A 24,694-nucleotide genomic window follows, 5' to 3' on the forward strand; every position below is an offset into this window, starting at 1 on the left:
GCTAGGGGGCACAGCCTCAAGATAAAGGGGGGGCGGTTTAGAACAGAGTTGAGGAGGAACTTCTTCACTCAAAGGGTGGTGAATCTCTGGAATTCTCTGCCCGTTGAGGTGGTGGAGGCTGCCTCGCTAAATATTTTTAAGACGCGGGTTTCTGATAAGCGAGGGGATTAAGGGTTATGGGGAGAGGGTGGGAATGTGGAGCTGAGACACGGCGGATCAGCCATGGTCTTGTTGGGTGGCGGTGCAGGCTCGAGGGGCTGGATGGCCTACTCCTGCTCCTATTTCTTATGTTCTTATGTTCTAACAATCTGTTCCAGTTTACCAGATGTTGCAAAATGTTTGTCAAGATTTTCAATGGTTTGCTCAGATGTTGAAGATTTCATGATAACTTCTGGCCACATTGTATGTGCATCAATTATGACTAAGAACATGCAACCCGCAAACTGACCAGCAAAATCTATATGTAATCATTGCCATGGCATTTTAGGCCACAGCCAAGAGTGTAAAGGAGACATAATCGTGCGCAGGATTGACACTCACTTTTTCTTTAATCTGAGCATCCAGACCCAGCCATCAAAAATAACTATGTACCAATTCCTTCATCTGCACTATACCAGGATGTCCTTCATGGAATTGTTCAAGAACTTTTCCATGCAGACTAGGAGGAACGATCATTCAGATTCCCTATTGTAGGCACTCACCTTGGACAGTCAACCCAAGTTTTCTTGACACACATGGTTTCAAATCAGGAAGAGGATGATGCATTCCAGCTGACATTCCTTTCAATACCATATTCATCATCTTCCCCATCATGGGGTCATTTCTGGTATAAGAAGCTGTCATAGGCAAATGATTTACTAGTGAAAAATAAATATTAGCAAAACTAACTGGTGGCAACTGCTCAGTAAGTAAAGGCTAATGTATAAGCATGGCATCCTGATTGACAATATATTACATCGTGCGAATGTGTAGATGGGATCAGTGGCCATCTTTGCAATCAATGAGCAGCTATCGACAGTATGCCTTTACTCGGTGCAAAAATAGTAGTTAAGGGTCGATGATCAGTCAATAGTGTGAAATAACGATATAAGTAATGATGAAACATTCATATGCCAAAAATTATACTCAATGCTTCTTTTTCAGCTGGATACAGTTAAATTCAGCACTAATCAGAGAACACAAAGCAAAAGCTATTGGTTTTTTTCTCCAAAGGCATAATAAGTGGCAGGATTGCCCCTACTAATAAGCTAAAAAAAGGCCTTAGGAGAGCTAGGAGAGGGCATGAGAAGTCCTTGGCAGATCGGATCAAGGAAAACCCCAAGGCTTTTTATGCTTATGTGAGAAATAAAAGAATGACCGGGGTGAGGTTAGGGCAGGTCAAGGATAGTAGTGGGAACTTGGGCATGGAGTCAGAAGAGATAGGAGAGGAGATGAATGAATGCTTTTCTGCAGTGTTCACCAAGGAGAGGGGCTATGTTTTTGATGAAGAGCGTGATACAGGCTGATAGGGTGGAGGAGGTAAATGTTCTGAGGGAAGATATATTAGCAATTTTGAAAAACCTGAGTGTTGATAAGTCCCCTGGGCCAGGTGGGATATATCCTATGATTCTTAGGGAGGCAAGGAATGATATTGCAGAGCCTTTGGTTTTGATCTTTGAGTCCTCATTGTCCATGGGGATAGTGCCAGAGGACTGGAGAGTAGCGAATGTTGTTCCTCTCTTCAAGGAAATAGAAATGACTCTGGTAATTATAGGCCAGTTAGTCTTACTTCGGTGGTCGGTAAGTTAATGGAAAAGGTTCTGAGGGATAGGATTTATGACCATTTGGAAAGATGCAGCTTAATATGGGATAGTCAACACAGATTCATGAAGGGTAAATCTTGCCTCACAAATTTGATTGAAGTCTTTGAGGAGGTAACTAAGTGTGTAGATGAAGGTAGAGCAGTTGACGTCATATACATGGATTTTAGTAAGGTTTCGGGTCATGAGAAAAGTAAGGAGGTGTGGGATAAAGAGAAATTTGGCCGATTGGATAAGTAACTGGTTATCTCATAGAAGACAGAGGGTGGTGGTGGATGGAAAATTTTCAGACTGGAGACCAGTTACCAGTGATGTACCACAGAAATCAGTGTTGGGTCCTCTGCTATTTGTGATTTTTATCAATGACTTGGAGGAGGGGACTAAAGGGTGGGTCAGTAAATTTGTTGATGACACCAAGATTTGTGGAGTCGTGGATGAGGTGGAGGGTTGTTGTAGGCTGCAAAGAAACATTGATAGGATGCAGAGCTGAGCCGAAAAATGGCAGATGGAGTTAACCCTGATAAGTGCGAGGTGATTCATGTTGGTAGGACAAATTTGAATTACAGGATCAACAGCAGGGTTCTGAGGAATGTGGAGGATCAGAGGGATCTTGGGGTTCATATTCACAGATCTCTGAAGGTTGCCACTCAAGTGGATAGAGCTGCAAAGAAGGCCTATAGTGCGTTAGCATTTATTAACAGGGGGTTAGAGTTTAAGAGCTGTGGGGGTTATGCTACACCTATGTACAGGACCTTGGTGAGACCACATTTGGAATATTGTGTGCACTTCTGGTCACCTTACTATAAGAAGATGTGGAAGCATTGGAGAGAGTGCAGAGGAGATTTACCAAGATTCTGCCTGGTTTGGAGAGTAAATCTTATGAGGAAAGGTTGAGGGAGCTAGGGCTTTTCTCTTTAGAGCAGAGGAGGATGAGAGGCGACAAAATAGAGGTTTATAAGATGATGAGGAGGATAGATAGAGTGGACGTTCAGAGACTATTTCCTTGGGTGGATGTAGCTGTTACTAGGGGGCATAACTATAAGGTTCATGATGGGAGATATAGGAGGGATGTCCGAGGTAGGTTCTTTACTCAGAGAGTGGTTGGGGTGTGGAATGGACTGCCTGCTGTGATAGTGGAGTCTGACACTTTAGGAACTTTCAAGTGGTTATTAGATAGGCACATGAAGCGCACAAGAATGATAGAGAGCGGGATAGCTTGATGTTGGTTTCGGGCAAAGCTCAGCACAACATCGAGGCCGAAGGGTCTGTACTGTGCTGTACTGTTCTTTGTTCTACGCCATTAGATGAAACATTGCAAGCAAGGAGCAATGGTAACTTCAGGCTAAAATAAATCAATACTTCAGACTTCTACAAAGTATCTTTGACATTCTTGTACGTTTTTCCATAGCCTGTTGTTCCAAAACTATTTCACACATAATAAATTATGCAATTGTTTCAATAATTTGGCTAAGTTAGGAACAATTTATCATAATAATTTACTAATCTTACGAAAGATCTCAATTGCATCAGACTTGTTGGATGTGGTACTTCTAAAATAGCGTCCAACTTTTTAGACATACTATGTACGCTTTTATTACCAATAATGTGACTCAAATACTGGTCTGACGTCTGGAAAAAGAAATCACACTTTTCTTTCTTGATACACAGATCATGTGCTTGAAGACATCCCAATGTTGCTTCTAAATTATTAAAATGGATTTGTTCACTGGACCCTGAATCTGAAATATTATCCAAGTAATATTGTACACCAGAGAGATCACTTAAAATCAGATGTATCAAATTTTTGAATAGGGCTGAAGATGTAATCCCCAAAGATAACCTTTTATAATGAAAAAGATTGTTATGAGCAACAATGGTGAGTAATGGTTGAGATATAGAGGCTACAATTGTCTATAAATCTGCTTACATAACAACATAAGAACTAGTGTGCGGCTTAGGTTGATTGGCCATTCTAAAATTGCCCTTAATGTCCTGAGATGTGTGGGTTAGAGGGATTAGTAGGTAAATATGTGGGGATGGGGCCTGGCTGGGATTGTGGTCAGTGCAGACTCAATGGGCTAAATAGTCTCTTTGTATACTGTGGGGATTCTATGATTCTAGTGCAGGAGTAAGCCATTTGGCCCCTCCAGCCTGCTCCACCATTGAATAAGATCATGGCTGATCTTCTTATGAACTCAGCTCCTCTTATCCACCCTCTCACCATAACTCTTAATTCCTTTACTGTTCAAAAATCTATCTTTGCCTTAAAAACATTCAATGAAGTCGCCTCAATTGCTTCACTGGACAGGGAATTCCACAGATTCACAACCCTTTGGGTGAAGAAGTTCCTCCACAACTCCGTCCTAAATCTGCTCCCCCTTATATTGAGACTATGCCCCTGGTTCTGGTTTCACCAGCCAGTGGAAACAACCTCTCTGCTTCTATCTTATCTATTCCCTTCATAATTTTATATGTTTCGATAAGATACCCCCTCATTCTTCTAAATTCCAATGAGTAAAGTCCCAGACTACACAACTTCTCCTCATAAGCCAACTCTCTCAACTCCAGGATCAACTGAGTGAATCTCCTCTGCACTCCCTCCAGTGCCAGTAAATCCTTCCTCAAATAAGGAGACCAAAACTGTATACAGTATTCCAGGTGTGGCCTCACCAGTGCCTTATGCAGCTGCAACATAGCCTCCTGTTTTTAAACTCCATCCCTCTGTCAATGAAGGACAAAATTCTATTTGCCTTCTTAATTACCTGCTGCACCTGTAAACCAACTTTTTGTGATTCACGTACAAGGATACCCAGGTCTCTCTGCACAGCAGCATGCTGCAATTTTTTACCATTTAAATAATAGTCTATTTTGCTGTTATTTCTACCAAGTGGATGATGTCATATTTACCACATTGTACTCCATCCGCCAGACCCTTGTCCATTCATTTAAACTATCTATATCCCTTTGCAGAGGTTCAGTGTCCTCTGCACGCTTTTCTCTACCACTCATCTTACTGTCATCTGAGAACTTACTGTCATCTGAGCTATGAGGAGAGGCTGCATAAACTAGGCTTGTACTCGTTAGAGTTTAGAAGAATGAGGGGAGATCTCATTGAGACATATAAAATGATGAATGGGATGGATACGATAGAGGTGGAGAGGCTCTTCCTGCTCAGAAAGGACAGTAGGACTAGAGGGCACAGCCTCAAGATAAAGGGGGGGTGGTTTAGAACGGAGTTGAGGAGGAACTTCTTCACTCAAAGGGTGGTGAATCTCTGGAATTCTCTGCCCGTTGAAGTGGTGGAGGCTGCCTCGCTAAATATTTTTAAGACGCGGGTTGATAGGTTTTTGATAGGCAAGGGGATTAAGGGTTATGGGGAGAGGGCGGGAATGTGGAACTGAGACACGACAGATCAGCCATGATCTTATTGAATGGCGGGGCAGGCTCAAAGGGCTAGATGGCCTACTCCTGCTCCTATTTCTTATGTTCTTATGTTCTAACTTTGACACACTACACTTGGTCTCCATTTCCAAAGCATCTGTGTAAATTGTAAATAATTGCGGTCCCAACACTGATTCTTGAGGCACACCACTAATCATTGATCACCAACCAAAAAAAAACCCATTTACCCCCACTCTTTGCTTTCTGTTAATTAACCAATCCTCTATCCATGCTAATACATTACCTGTAACACCATGCATCTTTATCTCATGCAGCAGCCTTTTGTGCGGCACCTTGTTGAATGCTTTCTGGAAATCCAGATGAACTGCATCAACCAGTTCCCTGTTGTCCACTGTGCTCATAATTCCTCAAAGGACTCCACTAAATCAGTTAAATATGACTTGCCTTTCATGAACCCATGTTGTGTCTTCCCAATGGGGCAATTTATATCCAGATGTCTCGCTATTTCTTCCTTGATGATAGATTTAACCATTTTCCCCACTACAGAAGTTAAGCTAACTAGCCTATAGTTACTCACGTTTTGTCTACCTCCTTTTTTTAAAACAGTGAAGTCACATTTGCTGTTTTCTAATCTGCTGGAAATGCCCCAAAGTCCAGCAAATTTTGGTAAATTATCATGAGCGCATATGATTTTTCCCCCACCATTTCTTTGGGTACCCTGGAATGCATTCCAACAACACCAGGAGACTTGTCTACTTTTAGCCCCATTAGCTTTCCTAACACTGCCTCTTTAGTGATAATGATTGTTTGTAGGTCGTCACTTGCCATAGTCTCCTTGCCATCAATTTTTGGCATGTTATTTGTGTCTCCCACTGTGAAGACCGACACAAAATACCTGTTCAATGCCTTAGCCATTTCCTCATTTCCCATTACTAAATCCCTCTTCTCATTCACTAAAGGACCAATGTTTATCTTAACCACTCTTTTTCATTTTATATATTTGTAGAAACTTTTGCTTTCTGTTTTTATATTCTGACCTAGTTTACTCTCACAATCTATCTTATTTTTCTTTATAGCTTTATTCGTGGTTTTCTGTTGATCATTAAAGGTTCCCCAATTCTCTAGTTTCCCACTAATCTTTGCCATTTTGTAAGCATTTTCTTTCAATTTGTTACCCTCCTTTATTTCCTTAGGCATTCATGTCTGATTATCCCTTTTTCTATAGTCCTTCCTTATCACTGGTATACACTTTTGCTAAGCACTGTGAAAATCGCTTTGAAAGTTCTCCACTGTTCCTTAATTGTCCCACCATAAAGTTTTTGCTCTTAGTCTACCTTAGCCAACTCCTCCCTCATCCCATTGTAGTCTCCTTTGTTTGAGCACAAGACACTGGTATTGGATTTTACCTTCTTGCGCTCCATGTATATTTTAAATTCAACCATACTGTGATTGCTCCTTAGGATCCCTAACTAATGAGATCATTAATTTTTCCTGTCTTATTACACAGGACTAGATCTAGGATAGCTTGCACCCTTGGGTTGATGGGTTTTTGATAAGAGAGGGGATTAAGGGTTATGGGGAGAGGGCGGGAATGTGGAACTGAGCCACAACAGATCAGCCATGATCTTATTGAATGGCGGGGCAGGCTCGAAGGGCTAGATAGAACATAGAACATAGAGCATTACAGCGCAGAACAGGCCCTTCGGCCCACGATGTTGCGCCGACCAGTTACAAAACAATGACCCACTAACCTAAACCAATCCCTTTTCGTCCATAAACCTATCCACGGATCTCTTAAACGCCCCCAAACTAGGCGCATTTACAACTGCAGCAGGCAGGGCATTCCAATCCCTCACCACCCTCTGGGTAAAGAACCTACCCCTGACATCCGTCCTATAACTACCCCCCCTTAATTTAAATCCATGCCCCCTTGTGCTAGATTTCTCCATCAGAGGAAAAAGGCTATCACTATCCACCCCATCTAAACCTCTAATCATCTTATATGTTTCAATAAGATCCCCTCTTAGCCGCCTTCTTTCCAGCGAAAACAACCCCAAATCCCTCAGCCTCTCCTCATAGGACCTCCCCTCCATACCAGGCAACATCCTGGTAAACCTCCTCTGCACCCTCTCCAAAGCCTCCACATCCTTCCTGTAATGTGGGGACCAGAACTGCACACAGTACTCCAAGTGCGGCCGCACCAGAGTCGTGTACAGTTGCAACATAACGCTACGACTCCTAAATTCAATTCCCCTACCAATAAACGCCAAGACACCGTATGCCTTCTTAACAACCTTATCTACTTGATTCCCAACTTTCAGGGATCTATGTACACATACACCTAGATCCCTCTGCTCATCCACACTATTCAAAGTCCTCCTGTTAGCCCTATACTCGACACATCTGTTATTCCTACCAAAGTGAATTACCTCACACTTCTCCGCATTAAACTCCATCCGCCACCTCTCAGCCCAGCTCTGCAACCTGTCTAAGTCTTCCTGCAAACTATGACACCCTTCCTCACTATCTACCACACCTCCGACTTTGGTGTCATCAGCAAATTTACTAATCCACCCAACTATACCCTCATCCAGATCATTAATAAAAATTACAAACAGCAGTGGCCCCAAAACAGATCCCTGAGGCACACCACTTGTAACCGAACTCCATGATGAATATTTACCATCAACCACCACCCTCTGTCTCCTATCCGCTAGCCAATTCCTGATCCAATTCCCTAGATCACCCCCAATCCCATACATCTGCATTTTCTGCAGAAGCCTACCATGGTGAACCTTATCAAACGCCTTACTAAAATCCATATACACCACGTCCACTGCCTTACCCCCATCCACCTCTTTGGTCACTTTCTCAAAAAACTCAATAAGGTTAGTAAGGCACGACCTACCCGCCACAAAACCATGCTGACTATGTAGATGGCCTACTCCTGCTCCTATTTCTTATGTTATGTTCTTATAGGTTTCATGACATACTGTTGAAGGAAACTATTGCAAATACATTCTGTGAACTCTTCCTTAAGGCTGCCTTGGCCTTGAATCCTAACACCTCCATTAATAACATCTCCTGACTTCTTCTCTATCAGCATGTAGATTAAAATCCCCCATGATAATTACCATACCATGTTTACACGCATCAGTTATTTCCTTGCTTATTGCTCACCCCACCGTGATGTTATTAATTGGAGGCCTATAAACTATGCCCATCAGTGATTTTTTTCCTCCTTACTACTTCTAATTTCCACCCAAATGGATTCAACACTTTTCTCCATAGAATCTACATCATCTCTCACTACTGCCCTTACAATCCTTAAATATCAGAGCTACACCACCTCCTTTACCTACCTGTCTGTCCTTATGAGTAGTCTGACACCCCTGGATATTTAACCACTGGTCGTGACTACCCTACAAACATGTCTCTGTAATGGCCACTAAATCACACTCATTCGTGATGACTTGTGCCATCAACTCATTTACCTTGTTTCGAATGCTATGAGTATTTAGGCAAAGTGCTAGTTTTTATATCTTCTTTTCGAGTCATAACACCTCCACTGAACACCACCTTTTTTTTTAATTCTTTTTATAAGTTTCCATGTAGTTATAACCTTCTCCCCACATGCTAACCTGCTGCTTTACTTCCTATTAAGCACTGTAGTTCTTGCAGTTTTACTCTTCCCTTCCCCTGCACTTGTCAGTTTAAAGTCCTTGTGACCACCCTATTTATCCTTTGTGAAAGATCAATCTTGCTGAATTTCTGCCCACCTAGTAACCCAGCGTATAAATCTTCAATTAAAGGAAGCAGATTTTGACCAGCATACAACTCTGGATTAATGGTTGTTTTAAAATGACAGGTACAGTGGGAGTAGCCCAATCACTCATTGTAACTGACCCCAACACACCAGAGTTAACAAGTCATACTAATTCTTCTTTGATCTTGGCACAAATTGTATAAAGCTCTTGCTTTAAGATTTCTTGGTTAACTATTAGGAATTATCTTAAGTTTCACTTTCCCTTCATTGAGCCAAGTTTCTGTTTGAAAATTCTCTTGCATTTACCTAGAACGTGCTGTAGGTAGACCGCATTCCAACTAAGTTTTATTTTCTCCAACCACCAACCAAACAGAGCTGAAAAATTATCGCAAACTACGTGGAGAGGCAGCTCCACTGTTTGTCCGCTCAACTCTACATTGACCATGATGTGACCTTTTAACAGCATAATCTCTTCTGTGTATGGCCTTAAAATTACATCAGCTGATTTTATAGGAAGGTGCTTCAGCTTCTGCTGGTATGTATTTTCAGGAATTAAAGATGTAACAGCACTGGTGTTAACATCCATGCTAATATGTTGTCCACTTAACTTCAGAATCACCCAGAGTCTCTGTAATCCTCCCTGTATGGAAAGGACATTCAGTTCAGCTCTTTCTGAACATTCCCTTCTTCACAGTCGTAATTCTTTTCTTCCACGTTGCAAATTCTTTTTGTAGAATGAAACTTGTTCCTCTTCCTGAAGGGGCCCAGATTCTTCTTTTGAACATTCTTCTCAGGAAAGTCAGGTCTAGCCCAACAACCTTTTGCAATGTGACCCATTTTGCCATCAGGCCACAGTGCCTCCAGGGGATCAACTCTGGTTCAATAAAGAGAGTAGGAGGAGATGAGTACATGGAACTTAATCGGATTGAGGGTTATAGGTAAGCCTAGTAGGTAGGGATATGATTGGCGCAACTTGTGGGCCAAAGGGCCTGTTTGTGCTGTAGCTTTTCTATGTTCTATGAGATGTCGAGCAAAACCAGGTACAGGTAAAAATGAGGCCTTAATCTGGTTAGGCTACAATGCTACTTGTGTGCCAAACAAAATAGACAATGTTAAGCCATTGTGCAACCAATAAATCTGATCTAAGCTCTGCAGTCCTGCCACATCAATTCATGAATGATAGTGGACAATTAAACAACTCACTGGAGGAGAAGGTCCCACAAATATCCCTATCCTCAATGGTGGAGCAACCCAACACATCAATGTAGAAGACAAGGTTAAAGCACTTGCAAAAATCTTCAGAGTGCCAATTGGATGATCCTCCAGGGGTCCCCAGCATCAGAGATGTCAGTCTTCAAGCAATTTGATTCACTCCACATGATATCAAAAAATAGCTGAAGGCATTGGTTATTCAAAGGCTACGGGCCCTACTAATATTCTGCCAATAGAATGAAGACTTCTGCTCCAGATTTTGCCACGCTCCCTAGCCAGGCCATTACAGCCACAACATTGGAATCTACCCAGCAATGTGTAAAATTGCCCAGATGTATATAGTACTTAAGCAACAAGACTAAATCCAACCTGGCCAATTACCTTCCCATCATTTGACTCTTGATCACCAGTAAGTGATGAAAGGGGCTAACAACAGTGCAATCAAGTAACATTTACTTAGCAATAATCTGCTCGTAGTTTGGGTTCTGAATGGGTCAGCTTCTGATCTCATTACAGCCTTGGTTCAAACATGGACAAAGGAGTTGAATTCCAGAGGTGCGCTAAGTGTGACTGGCCTTGACTTCAAGGTAACATTTGACTGAGTGTGGCGTCCAAGCTCTTCTCAGCTGTTCTTCCCTGTATTCCCACAAGCTCTCGTGCTTCTTCTCTTGCCTAGTTACTGTTGTCAGTAACTTCTGCTGATACTTCCTCTCTGGTCAGAACTCCCTCAGTTTCAGGAGCACAAGACTCAGTTGATTCTTGCAACAATCAGAGAGGAGTTCCTTTCTTTGATGTGGAGCAGCCACTAACTGATCCTGAGTCTCCTCTAGACACGTTTACCCTGGGTTTGAACAGCATATGACACTGGTCCCACAAAAGATATCCATCTGTTATGGACAACTCCCACCTCACTGACAGGTAGAGGTGTAAGAACATAAGAACATAAGAAATAGGAGCAGGAGTAGGCCATCTAGCCCTTCGAGCCTGCCCCGCCATTCAATAAGATCATGGCTGATCTGTTGTGGCTCAGTTCCACATTCCCGCCCTCTCCCCATAACCCTTAATCCCCTTGCCTATCAAAAACCTATCAACCTGCATCTTAAAAATATTGAGCGAGGCAGCCTCCACCACTTCAACGGGCAGAGAATTCCAGAGATTCACCACCCTTTGAGTGAAGAAGTTCCTCCTCAACTCTGTTCTAAACCGCCCCCCCTTTATCTTGAGGCTGTGCCCCCTAGTCCTACTGTCCTTTCTGAGCAGGAAGAGCCTCTCCACCTCTTTCCTATCCATCCCATTCATCATCTTATACGTCTCAATGAGATCTCCCCTCATTCTTCTAAACTCTAACGAATACAAGCCTAGTTTATTCAGCCTCTCCTCATAGTTCAACCCCCTCAACTCCGGTATCAGCCTAGTGAACCTCCTCTGCACCCCCTCCAATGCCAAAATATCCTTGCGTAAGTGCGGCGACCAAAACTGCACACAGTACTCCAGCTGCGGCCTCACCAGTGCCCTGTACAGTTGCAGCAAGACCTCCCTACTTTTATATTCAATCCCCCTCGCTATGAAGGCCAGCATCCCATTCGCCTTCCTAACCACCTGCTGCACCTGCAGGCTGGGTTTTTGCGACTCATGCACAAGGACCCCGAGGTCCCTCTGCACCGTCTCATGCTACAGTTTTTCGCCATGTAAGTAATAGTCCTTCCTACCATTATTCTACCAAAATGGACAACTTCACACTTGCCAACATTAAATTCCATTTGCCAGTTCCTGGCCCATTCGCCCAGCCTATCTAGATCCTTCTGCAGACTTTCCACACCTTCCACACAATTTGCCGTTCTACCAATCTTTGTGTCATCGGCAAATTTCGACACCATACACTCGGTTCCCTCCTCCAGATCATCTATATAAATGGTAAATAGCTGAGGCCCCAGCACCGACCCCTGGGGCACTCCACTAGTCACCAACCGCCAATCCGAATAGCACCCATTGACCCCCAATCTCTGCCTCCTATTTGACAGCCAATCCCCTATCCACGCTAACACCCTACCCCCAACTCCATGCCCCCTGACCTTCTGTGATAACCTCTTGTATGGCACCTTATCAAATGCCTTCTGAAAATCAAGAAAGACCACATCCACCGGCTCTCCTCTATCCACCGCACTAGACACATCCTCATAGAGCTCCAATAAATTCGTCAGACATGACTTCCCCTTAACAAAACTGTGCTGCGTCTGCTCTATCAAACAATTCTCCTCAAGATGCCTCGCTATTTTCTCCTTGATCATGGATTCTAACATTTTACCTACAACAGATGTTAAACTAACCAGCCTATAACTCCCTGCCTTTTGCCTGCCACCCTTCTTAAACAACGGCATAACATTAGCCGTTTTCCAATCTTCCGGCACTTCCCCAGAATCCAGCGACGTTTGGAAAATAATCACCAAGACATCCACTATCACCTCCGCCATTTCTTTCAGAACCCTTGGATGCATTCCATCCGGTCCTGGAGACTTGTCCACAATCAGTCCCTCCAGTCTTTTGAGCACTGGAATTTGAGCGTCGGTATTCACGAAGGAGAGGGGTTCGGAATCGTGCGGTCTCTTGGAGGGAGCGGAGGTTCAGTTGCAGGATATAGTTATTACGAGAGAGGAAGTGCTAGGGCTTTTAGGTAGCGTAAGGACGGCTCTCTCGTAATAACTATATCCTGCAACTGAACCTCCGCTCCCTCCAAGAGACCGCACGATTCCGAACCCCTCTCCTTCGTGAATACCGACGCTCAAATTCCAGTGCTCAAAAGACTGGAGGGACTGATTGTGGACAAGTCTCCAGGACCGGATGGAATGCATCCAAGGGTTCTGAAAGAAATGGCGGAGGTGATAGTGGATGTCTTGGTGATTATTTTCCAAACGTCGCTGGATTCTGGGGAAGTGCCGGAAGATTGGAAAACGGCTAATGTTATGCCGTTGTTTAAGAAGGGTGGCAGGCAAAAGGCAGGGAGTTATAGGCTGGTTAGTTTAACATCTGTTGTAGGTAAAATGTTAGAATCCATGATCAAGGAGAAAATAGCGAGGCATCTTGAGGAGAATTGTTTGATAGAGCAGACGCAGCACAGTTTTGTTAAGGGGAAGTCATGTCTGACGAATTTATTGGAGCTCTATGAGGATGTGTCTAGTGCGGTGGATAGAGGAGAGCCGGTGGATGTGGTCTTTCTTGATTTTCAGAAGGCATTTGATAAGGTGCCATACAAGGGGAGTTCTATGAGGATGTGTCTAGGGCAGTGGATAGAGGAGAGCCGGTGGATGTGGTCTTTCTGGATTTTCAGAAGGCGTTTGACAAGGTACCTCACAAGAGGTTATTGCAGAAGGTCAGGGGACATGGAGTTGGGGGTAGAGTGTTAGCGTGGATAGAGGATTGGTTGTCAAATAGGAGGCAGAGAGTGGGGGTCAATGGGTGCTATTCGGATTGGCGGTTGGTGACTAGTGGGGTGCCCCAGGGGTCGGTGCTGGGGCCTCAGCTATTTACCATTTATATAGATGATCTGGAGGAGGGAACCGAGTGCAGGGTGTCGAAATTTGCTGATGACACCAAGATTGGGGGAAAGGCAAATTGTGCGGAGGGTGTGGAGAGTCTGCAGAAGGATCTAGATAGGCTGGGCGAATGGGCCAGGAAATGGCAAATGGAATTTAATGTTGGCAAGTGTGAGGTGGTCCACTTTGGTAGGAAGAATGGTAGGAAGGACTATTACTTACGTGGCGAAAAACTGCAGCAGGCGACGGTGCAGAGGGACCTCGGGGTCCTTGTGCATGAGTCGCAAAAACCCAGCTTGCAGGTGCAGCAGGTGGTCAGGAAGGCGAATGGGATGCTGGCCTTCATAGCGAGGGGGATTGAATATAAAAGTAGGGAGGTCTTGCTGCAGCTGTATAGGGCATTGGTGAGGCCGCAGCTGGAGTACTGTGTGCAGTTTTGGGCGCCGCACCTGCGCAAGGATATTTTGGCCCTGGAGGGAGTGCAGAGGAGGTTTACTAGGCTGATACCGGAGTTGAGGGGATTGAGCTATGAGGAGAGGCTGAATAAACTAGGCTTGTACTCGTTAGAGTTTAGAAGAATGAGGGGAGATCTCATTGAGACGTATAAGATGATGAATGGGATGGATAGGATAGAGGTGGAGAGACTCTTCCCGCTCAAAAAAGACAGTAGGACTAGGGGGCACAGCCTCAAGATAAAGGGGAGGCGGTTTAGAACAGAGTTGAGGAGGAACTTCTTCACTCAAAGGGTGGTGAATCTCTGGAATTGTCTGCCCGTTGAAGTGGTGGAGGCTGCCTCGCTAAATATTTTTAAGAAGCGGGTTGATGGGTTCTTGATAAGAGAGGGGATTAAGGGTTATGGGGAGAGGGCGGGAAAGTGGAACTGAGCCACAACAGATCAGCCATGATCTTATTGAATGGCGGGGTAGGCTCGAAGGGCTAGATGGCCTACTCCTGCTCCTATTTCTTATGTTCTTATGTTCTTATAAAGCTCCGGGGCCTGATGGTATTTATCCCAGGCTGCTTAGGGAGGCGAAAGATGAAATTGCTGGGCCTCTGGCGCACATCTTTGTCTCTTCTTTGGACACAGGTGAGGTCCCAGAAGACTGGAGGGTAGCAAATGTGGTCCCGTTGTTCAAAAAAGGTAGTAGGGATAACCCTGGGAATTATAGGCCGGTGAGTTTGACGTCGGTGGTAGGGAAGTTAATGGAAAAAATACTTAGGGGTAGGATGTATGAGCATTTGGAGAGTTGCGATCTGATTAGGGATACGCAACATGGCTTTGTTAGAGGGAGGTCTTGCCTTACGAATCTGGTGGAATTCTTTGAGGAGGTGACAAAAACGGTTGACGATGGGAGAGCCGTTGATGTCATCTATATGGATTTCAGTAAGGCGTTTGACAAAGTCCCTCACGGTAGGCTGGTAGAAAAGGTTAAGGCGCATGGGATACGAGGCCAGGTAGCTAGGTGGATTGAGAACTGGCTGGGAAATAGGAGACAGAGGGTAGTTGTGGAGGGGACCTTGTCGGGCTGGAGGCCAGTGACCAGTGGTGTGCCGCAGGGCTCAGTACTGGGACCTCTCCTCTTTGTAGTCTACATAAATGACTTGGAAGAGGGCGTAGGTGGTGTGATCAGCAAGTTTGCTGATGACACCAAGATGGCAGGGTTGGCGGGTACGGAACTGGATTGTCAGGTGATACAACAGGATATAGATAGGTTGGTGCAGTGGGCAGATAGGTGGCAGATGGCATTTAATCCTGACAAATGCGAGGTGATGCATTTTGGACGGAATAATGCAGAGAGGAGCTATGTGATAAAAGGTAGGCCGATTAGGAGTATAGACATACAGAGGGACCTGGGAGTGCAGGTTCACAAATCCATGAAGGTTGCGTCACAAGTGGAGAACGTTGTTAGGAAGGCTTATGGGATGTTAGCCTTTATAGGAAGGGGCATAGAGTATAAAAGCTGCCGTCTAATGCTTCAGTTATACAGAACGTTGGTTAGACCACATTTGGAGTACTGCGTCCAGTTCTGGTCACCTTACTACCGGAAGGACGTGGAGTCTCTGGAAAGGGTGCAGAGGAGGTTTACCAGGATGTTGCCTGGCATGGGGGGACTGGGTTACGAGGAGAGATTGAAGAAACTGGGGCTATTCTCCTTGGAAAGACGGAGATTGAGAGGGGACATGATAGAAGTATATAAGATACTGAAGGGAATAGATAGAGTTAATAGTGAGAGACTGCTCCCTAGACTGGGTATGAACACGAGAGGTCATCATTTAAGGGTGGGGGGGGAGGTATAATTTGGAGGTGAGAAGAAGGTTCTTTACGCAGAGAGTTGTGGGGGTCTGGAATGCGCTACCGAGTAGGGTGGTGGAGGCAGGAACGTTGGACTCGTTTAAGATGCAGTTAGATAGGCACATGAGTGAAACGAGAATGGAGGCATATGGTAGGGGCTATTAAATAGGGTTAAACCTCAGGAGACACCGGAAGGGCAGGCTGTATGATTAATATTTTTTGTCTTTATTCCACAGGTGGAGGTCCACCTCGTGTCAAGCGAGGGGCATGCACACGGTGGGTCGTGCGTGGGCTGCTCTTGGAAGTCCAGGAGTGGCCTAGTACTTCATGTCGGTGTGTGTGCTTGATCCTGGACTGGTAGACAGGCGCCGCAACAGCTCAGTGACTAGCACTGCTGGCTGTGCAGACACATGGATTTGGGCCTGTGTCTGTGGGAGTTTGCGCATTCTCCCTGTGGTTGCGTGGGTTTCCTCCGGGCGCTCCGGTTTCCTCCCACACCCCAAAGATGTGCTCTTAGGCTAATCGGTTTTTACCAAATTGACGCTATTTCTTCCCTGAATCTGACTGAGTAGGGTCCCATTCGTAGACATGCAGGGTAGAATAGGTGTAGGGTGATGCGGCGGCGCGGGCTCGTTGGGCTGAAGGGCCTGTTTCCCGTGCTGGGTTGTTCTTTGTTCTTTGTTCTAGTAACAATAATGTCATTCAGGCCCTCCACTCCTACCATCTTTCCATTGCTAACACCCGGCAAATTATTCACGTCCTCCTCTGTGAAGACCGAAACAAAAAAGTTATTCAAGGCTTCTGCCACTCATCCCCTACCACTAAGTCACCCCTCTCATCCTCTAAGGGTCCAATGTTCACCCTAGTCAGCCTCTTCCTTTTTATATATTTATAAAAAAAAGTAAAATATGCTGATTCCCATTGTGACCCTAGGGTGCCTTTAAGAAATGTTCTTTTTTGAAATTATGTTTTGTCTTTTTTGAAATTGTGTTTTCTGCAGTTTGTAGACAGGTTTTTCTTTTCATTGTTGCCAAACTGTCTGCTTAGAAGTCCTTTTATTGCTGCTTCAATGGTTTAAATGAGGACTTGTTTGCTTTTACTCTGAGCCTCAGGTACTTACTGGGATTTCTTATGACCCAGAATTGTTGGAGGAAGAACGATTGACAGGTCAGGTGACAGGAGTTTTTTTACTTTCCAGTTTGGGGCTGCTGTTTTAGTTTAGAAGATGTATGGACATCAGACTGATGTGTTTCTCTCTCCCTGGTATTGTAAATTCTGTTGGCTAACTAAAAAGCAGATCTTCTCGCCTTCCTGGGGTGAAAGTTCTGTTGTTGGTGGTTTGTTAGCTAGGGACTAGACTCTCTCTCTCTCCCCTCTGGTGGTTTGGGAAGCTGTTCTGACTTCAAGCTTGTCTATGTATGTAACGAGGGCTGCTGGAAGTTATGTCGCTGGGAAGTCAGAATTTCAATTCTCCAACCAAAGGACTAATTTCCAGCATTACGTGAGCATCCTTATTTTCTGTGTTAAATCTGTGGCAGGTATAAGTTTATGGGGGAGTTTGTTTGGTTAGAACATTTCATTTAGGTGTTAAGGTTTATCCAATATCATGTCTTTTTCCTCGTTTGTACTTGGTAAAGGTTATTGCTATATGTTAACTATATTCTTAAATAAACTTTGTTTGATAAAAGTTCCCTAGTGGGTCATTTGAATCATACCTTAAGTAAAACATCTCATTCATACCATAGCCAAATTGAAATAGCAAAACTTATGATCCAAGCAGACTTCATAAAACACTTTGGAGTTTCTGGCCTGCATTATAACACTATGAACAGTCTTCCCTAAAGACTAAATCTATTACTTGACTTAAGAATGGGTCGTTTCTTGTAGCATTTTGAACTTGGGCCACTGATACAGATATAACTATACAGATATAATTTTCAACTGCCAATCTTCCGGAACAGGCAGCCTTGAAAGTACATCAGTATTACCAGGTTGTTTGAATTGTCTGTACCATATATTGTAGGAGTATGCTGACATAAGTAGTGCCCATCATTGTAAATGTGCCCCTGCCATAGATGGTATTCTGGTGTATGGCCCGAAGATTTCTCTTTCTTTATATGCAGGCCACGTTCCTGCAACCTACTGAGAATCTCTTCAATGTTCTTTAAATGCTCCTCCTCGGTGGAGCCTGTCATCAAAATATCATCCAAGTAACACTGGATCCCAGGTAACCCACTTAAAATTTGATCCATAGCCCTCTGAAAAAGGGCTGGTGCCTAAGTGATGCCAGAAGGAAGACACTTATAGCAGAAGAGCCCCTGAAGAGTTATGAATGTCAGGATATTCGGGACTCTTCTGCCTCTGCCATCTGAAGACAGGCCTGAGACATGTCCATCTTTGAAATGATTTCCCTAATGCCAATCCAGTAAGAGGTATTGATCTACACACACTATTGGGTTTATGGTTATCTTGAAGTCCCCACAGATTCTCACTATGCTGTCAGTCTTCAAGACTGGCACAATTAGGGTGGCCCATTCACTGGTCATGACTGCTTGCAGCACTCCCATATTAATTTGGCCTCTACCTTCAGCCAAATGGCATATGGCACCAGACAAGCTTCTGACTTTAGTTGAATCATTATCTTGACCCCTTTTATCTCTTAGGAATCCCTAGAATACATTCTTCTATCTCCCCAGAACATCCTGTAACCTTGTTTTCGAGTTCGCTATTTATCACATTACAGTTTAATTTTAATTTCTACATCCAGGAGCATACTTTTGTAGCTCTCCCTGTCGGCTGCCCTCCGAGTCCCCTCATGACTGCTTCCTCCAACATTCTCAGTACTCCCAGTAGAGAGATCTCTTTCTTATTCCTGGCCTCTGACTTTGAGCAGAGTCCCCTTTATGACCAGTTCCTTTTGCTTTCCTGGAGAGTAATTCTTGCAGCATTGAATGCAGTCCAAGTCCCCTCACGACCGTTACTGCCAATGCTTAGGCTTGTTCCTTTGAGACGATCTCAATACCTTGGAAATTCGTAACGTTTTTGGAGTCCAGGATGGCAACATGAATTTTCTTCCCTCTCCCAAAAATTGGCAGTGATATGCAGTCAATCAGCCATGAGTCAGCCTCATCGCCAGTTGTTATATTTGACATTTGATAGTGAAATTAATAAAAAAAACTACGAGGTCAGTGGTGGTAAATTAACGGTTTATTAACATGTCTGTATCCCAACACAATCAGCATAAGACTATCAAGCCAAACTTCAGCCAGGGTAAAACTTCAGTCAACATAACTTCAGTCCCTAGACACCTGACCCATTCTCTTAAAGGGGCAACATACATAACAGTATGTGGCCTTTATTGCAAGAGGATGAATACAGGATTTAAAGCTATATTGCGACAGTTGTATATAGCCTTGGTGAGACTGCGCTTGGAGCATTGTGTAGATTTGGTTTCCTCACCCAAGCAAAAACATGCTTGCCATAAAGGGGTTGCAACAAAAACATAAAAACATAAAAAACAGGAGCAGGAGAAGGCCATCTAGCCCTTCGAGCCTGCCCCGCCATTCAACAAGATCATGGCTTTCTCCCCATAACCTTTAATTCCCTTGTCTATCAGAAACCTATCTACCTGTGACTTAAATATATTCAGCAAGGTAGCCTCCACCACTTCAATGGGTAGAGAATTCTAGAAACTCACCACCCTTTGAGTGAACAAGTTCCTCCTCAACTCCGATCTAAACTGCAACCCCACCCCCCCCCCTTATTTTGAGGCTAAGCCCTCTAGCTCTGCTGTCCTTTCTAAGCAGGAAGAATCTCTCTACCTCTACCCTATCTATCCCCTTCATTATCTTATATGTCTCTATAAGATCCCCCCTCAGCCTTCTAAACTCCAACGAGTACAGACCTAGTCTATTCAATCTCTCCTCGTAGGCTAAACCTCTCATCTCCAGTATCAGCCTAGTGAACCTTCTCTGCACTCTCTCTAAGGCCAATATATCCTTCCGCAAATGCAGCGACCAAAACTGCACACAGTACTCCAGCTGAGACCTCACCAGTATCCTGTACAGTTGCAGCAAGACCTCCCTACTTTCATATTCTATCCTCCTCGCTATAAAGGGCAACATTCCATTCGCCTTCTTGATCACCTGCTGCACCTGCAGACTGGGTTTTTGCGATTCATGCACAAGGACCCCCAGGTCCCTCTGCACCGTAGCATGCTGCAGCTTTTTGCCTTTTAAATAATAATCCCTCCTACTATTATTTCTACCAAAGTGGATAGCCTCATATTTGCTAACATTATACTCCATCTGCCAGGTCCTCGCCGACTCAGTCAGCCTATCCAGATCTCTCTGCAGACTTTTCGCACCTTCCGCGCAATTTGCTTTTCCACTCATCTTCGTGTCATCAGCAAATTTCGTTACCCTACACTCAGCCCCCGCCTCCAGATCATCTATGTAAATGGTAAACAGTTGAGGCCCCAGCATTGATCCCTGCGGCACTCCACTAGTCGCCAAGTGCCAACCAGAATAGCACCCATTGATTCCAACTCCCTGCTTCCTATTAGACAACCAATCCTCTATCCACACTAACACCTTGCCCCCAAATCCGTGCACCCTAACCTTTTGCAGCAACCGTTTGTGAGGCACCTTTTAAACACCTTTGGTGACCTGAAAACTTCCCTGGAAGGCAGGATTGTGTTTTGAGGACAGAGTGGGGAGACTCTGGATTTGTCAAGAATGAACAGTGATCTCACTGAAACATTCAGAATTCTTATAGGGCTCCACAGAGTAGATGCAGGAAGGATATTTCCTCTAGCAGTTGGGGTGGGGGGTGGTGGGGTGGCGGGGGGAGAAGAGAGAGAGAGAGGAAGAGAGAGAGAGAGAGATGGTATGCAGAACCAGGGGACACAGTCTCAGAATAAGGAGTAGGCCATTTAGGACTGAGATGAGGAGGGATTTCTTCAATCAAAGGTGATAAATCTTTAGAATTCTCTACCCATAAAGAGCTGTGGAAACTTAATTATTTAGTATGTTTAAGGCAGAGATTGATAGGTTTGTAGATATTAAAGACATCAAGGAATATTGGGATAATGTGGGAAAATGGGATTGAGCCATGATCGAGTTGAATGGTGCACCAGGCTCATGGGACTGAATTGCTTACTGCTGCTCCTATTTCTAATGTTCCTAAGATGCAGCTGACTGCCATGAATTGGGAGATATTCTCTAAAGATTAGCGGAGGATTTCACTCGTCAAGCAGTCCAACAGCAAAACCATTACTTCAGGTCACCAATGGACCATATGGCTGTCACTCTCATATTGTTATCAATGTGTAGTTGGGTGGTGGAGGGGGCAGGCTTATCAGCCATGTGAACAGTGGATTGCCCTTGTCACTGAGCAGCTATCTTCTGGAATGATGTAATGGTTCAAAAGGTGTCTGGGTCCACTGACTGCACAGGATGAAAGCATTATAATTGCTGCTAGAGTTTGAAAATGCCTGACTGAAAACCATCTGTACATCTAAGGAATGGAACACGTTGTCTTTTCAGTACGTCTTCCTGTTGAGATGCAACATTTGTGTGATGTGCACAATCTATGGCTCCCTGCACCATGGTGAAATCCCCTATCCTGGAAAAGTCATGTGCTCGCACCTCCTGTTTCTTTCTGCTTATTGAGACCTCCCCTGGTGTAAAGGTCTTGATAACTTCCAAGGTGGTTGCTAAATAAGATAAATTGCTAATGTCGCCAGTTCCAGTCTGAAAAGATCCAATGGCACAGAAATTGAGGGATTTGGTGGTCTTGACAGCTACATCATAGAATCATAGAACCCTACAGTGCAGAAAGAGGCCCTTCGGCCCATCAAGTCTGCACCAACCACAATCCTACCCAGGCCCTTCCCACATATTCCTACATATTTTACCTGCTAATCCCTCTAACTTAAGCATCCTAGTACACTAAGGGGCAATTTTAGCATGGCCAATCAACCTAACCCGCATATCTTTGGACTGTGGGAGGAAACAGGAGCACCCAGAGGAAACCCACGCAGACACGAGGAGAATGTGCAAACTCCACACAGACAGTGACCTGAGCCGGGAATCGGACCCAGGTCCCTGGAGCTGTGAAGCAGCAGTGCTAACCACTGTGCTACCATGCCACCCCATCTAGTGCTGCCCTTGCACAGCCACTGCAGGTCTGGGTCAATGTCAGAAGCGAGGAATTCTGTGGCAAGTAACTCATCTCTTGACTTCCCATAGCCTGTCTATAATCTACAACGGCACAAATCAGAAGTGTAATTGAGTACTGTCCCCTTACCTGGAAGAGTGCAGCTGCAACAACACTCAAGAACTTAACAACAACCAAGAAAAAGCAGCCTACTTGACTGGGACCCCTTCAAAAAACATTCACTTCTTCCACTACTGATGAACAGTGGCAGCAGTGTGTACCAGCTGCAAGACACACTGAAGGGACTCACCAAGGCTCTTTAGGCAATGCGTTCCACACCCATGACCACTACCATCTAGAAGGACAAGATCTATGGGAACACTGCCACCTGGAAGATACCTTTCAAGTTACTTACCACCATGACTTGGAAATAAATCGCTGTTCCTTTCACAAGAAGGACTACAACTATGACTACTAAAGAGCAAGCAGAGCACACAGAGGCCTTTTAAAATCACACCGTTCATTCCAAAGATCCAGCACCATCCCTTCTGATTGAAAGAAACTTCTGATTTGATTTATTGTCATATGTATTAGTATACAATGAAGAGTATTGTTTCTAGCACACTATACAGACAAAGCATACTGTCCATAGAGAAGGAAAGAATGCAGAATTTAGTGTTACAGTTATTGCTAGGGTGTAGAGGAAGAGCAACATAATACGAGGTAGGTCCATTCAAAGGTCTGATGGTAGCATGGAAGAAGCTGTTCTTGAGTCAGTTGGTACATGTCCTCAGACTTTTGTATCTTTTTCCCGACGGAAGAAGGTGGAAGAGAATATGTCCAGGGTGTGTGGGGTCCTTAATTATGCTGGCAGCAGAAAGTATAGACAGTGTTCTGTCAACTCTTTCAATAACATAGCAGTTCCACTAACTGCCAAGCAGCAAAGAGAAAGTCAGAAGAACCTCATCTGAAAGTTGAAGTGATGCCTTTAAGTAACGCTGATATAGGTTCCTTTATGCAACTGAACTCCAGTGCAGCTGTGCTGGCTTAATAGAATTATTTAACAGGGATAACAGGATCTAAAATGACAGGTCAGGTGCCAAATCAGCATTCAACACTGACTGACCTTACAGTCTGCCCATTCTGAATGCCCAGGTGCACACATAGGATATCGCTCCACAATCCTTCAATCAAGCTGTGTTGGGAATCATTGGGAAAGGAGACCCTGCCAGTATTTTCAGTCATTTGGGTCCTGTAGCACCAAAATAAGCAGTGCTACAGAGTCATGTATTGTAGCCAGAAACTGAAAGGAATGAAAAAAAATCAGATATTGCATTAATGAGGTAATTTTTTTAAAATGTTAAATGCATCCTTTCTGGTGCCAATATTGGAAGGTAAATGTAAACAGAGTCAGGACTACTAACCTTGAATCCAGCCATGAGCTTTGCTATTTCATTATCAAGCTGTTGTTTAAAACTCTTACGAAGAACATCAATTCTCTGCAAAAATTAAAATAAGTTAGTTAACGTAATGAGCTGTGGTTAGCATATTGCACAATATGATAACTTCAAAGATTGCACTTTCTCCTTACTGCATGCTAGACCAAATATAAACACAGATTCTTACATATGTATTTTTCTCTTTGTTCACGTTTTTGAAAAATCAATGTATGCTGCCTCAACATATAGCAAGAAGTCTCACAACACCTGGTTAAAGTCAAACAGGTTTATTTGGCGGCACAAACCACTAGCTTTCAGAGTGCTGCTCCTTCATCAGGTGAGTGGGATTTCAGTTCACAAACGGGGCATTTAAAGACACAAACTTACAAAATAATGGATGGAATGTGAGTCTTTACAGGTAATTAAGTCTTAAAGGTACAGACAATGTGAGTGGAGAGAGGGTTAAGCACTTATGACGTATGTGCATATGTCATATGCACATATTACATACCATATCTGTATGGTATGACATACACATATGATATGTGTATGACATACCATACACATACAAGAGATGAGTGTGGTACGTCCGAGGCAGGGTACATTGGGGAGACCATGCGGACGCTACGACAATGGATGAATGAACACTGCTCAACAATCATCGGGCAAGAGTGTTCTCTTCACGTTGGGGAATACTTCAGCAGTCATGGGCATTTGGTCCCTGATCTTCAGGTAAGTGTTCTCCAAGGCGACCTTCGCGACACACGACAATGCAGAGTCACTGAGCAGAGACTGATAGCCAAGTTCCGCACACATGAGGATGGCCTCAACCGGGATCTTGGGTTCATGTCACACTATCTGTAACCCCCATGACATGCCTGGGCTTGCAAAATCTCACTAACTGTCCTAGCTGGAGACATTACACATCTCTTTAACCTGTACTTAACCTTCTCTCCACTCACATTATCTGTACCTTTAAGACTTGATTACCTGTAAATTCCAACTATTATTTTGTAAATTGAGTTTGTATCTTTATATGCCCTGTTTGTGAACTGAAATCCCACTCACCTGATGAAGGAGCAGTGCTCCAAAAG

At 44.1% G+C, this 24,694-nt stretch overlaps 1 protein-coding gene across 1 annotated transcript in view; it reads right to left on the minus strand.

Moving 5' to 3' along the window:
• Window positions 1-24,694, minus strand: part of c2h10orf67 (chromosome 2 C10orf67 homolog) — a 201,626-nt gene that overhangs the window by 143,914 nt on the left and 33,018 nt on the right. The window contains exon 4 of the mRNA XM_080214695.1: window positions 23,586-23,660. Coding sequence (XP_080070821.1) covers window positions 23,586-23,660 — 75 coding nt within the window. The remainder of the gene's footprint in view (window positions 1-23,585; window positions 23,661-24,694) is intronic.

This window comes from Carcharhinus amblyrhynchos, chromosome 2 (assembly GCF_965287045.1).
Source record: "Carcharhinus amblyrhynchos chromosome 2, sCarAmb.v2.hapA, whole genome shotgun sequence".
In the NCBI taxonomy this organism is placed as follows: Eukaryota; Metazoa; Chordata; class Chondrichthyes; order Carcharhiniformes; family Carcharhinidae; genus Carcharhinus; species Carcharhinus amblyrhynchos.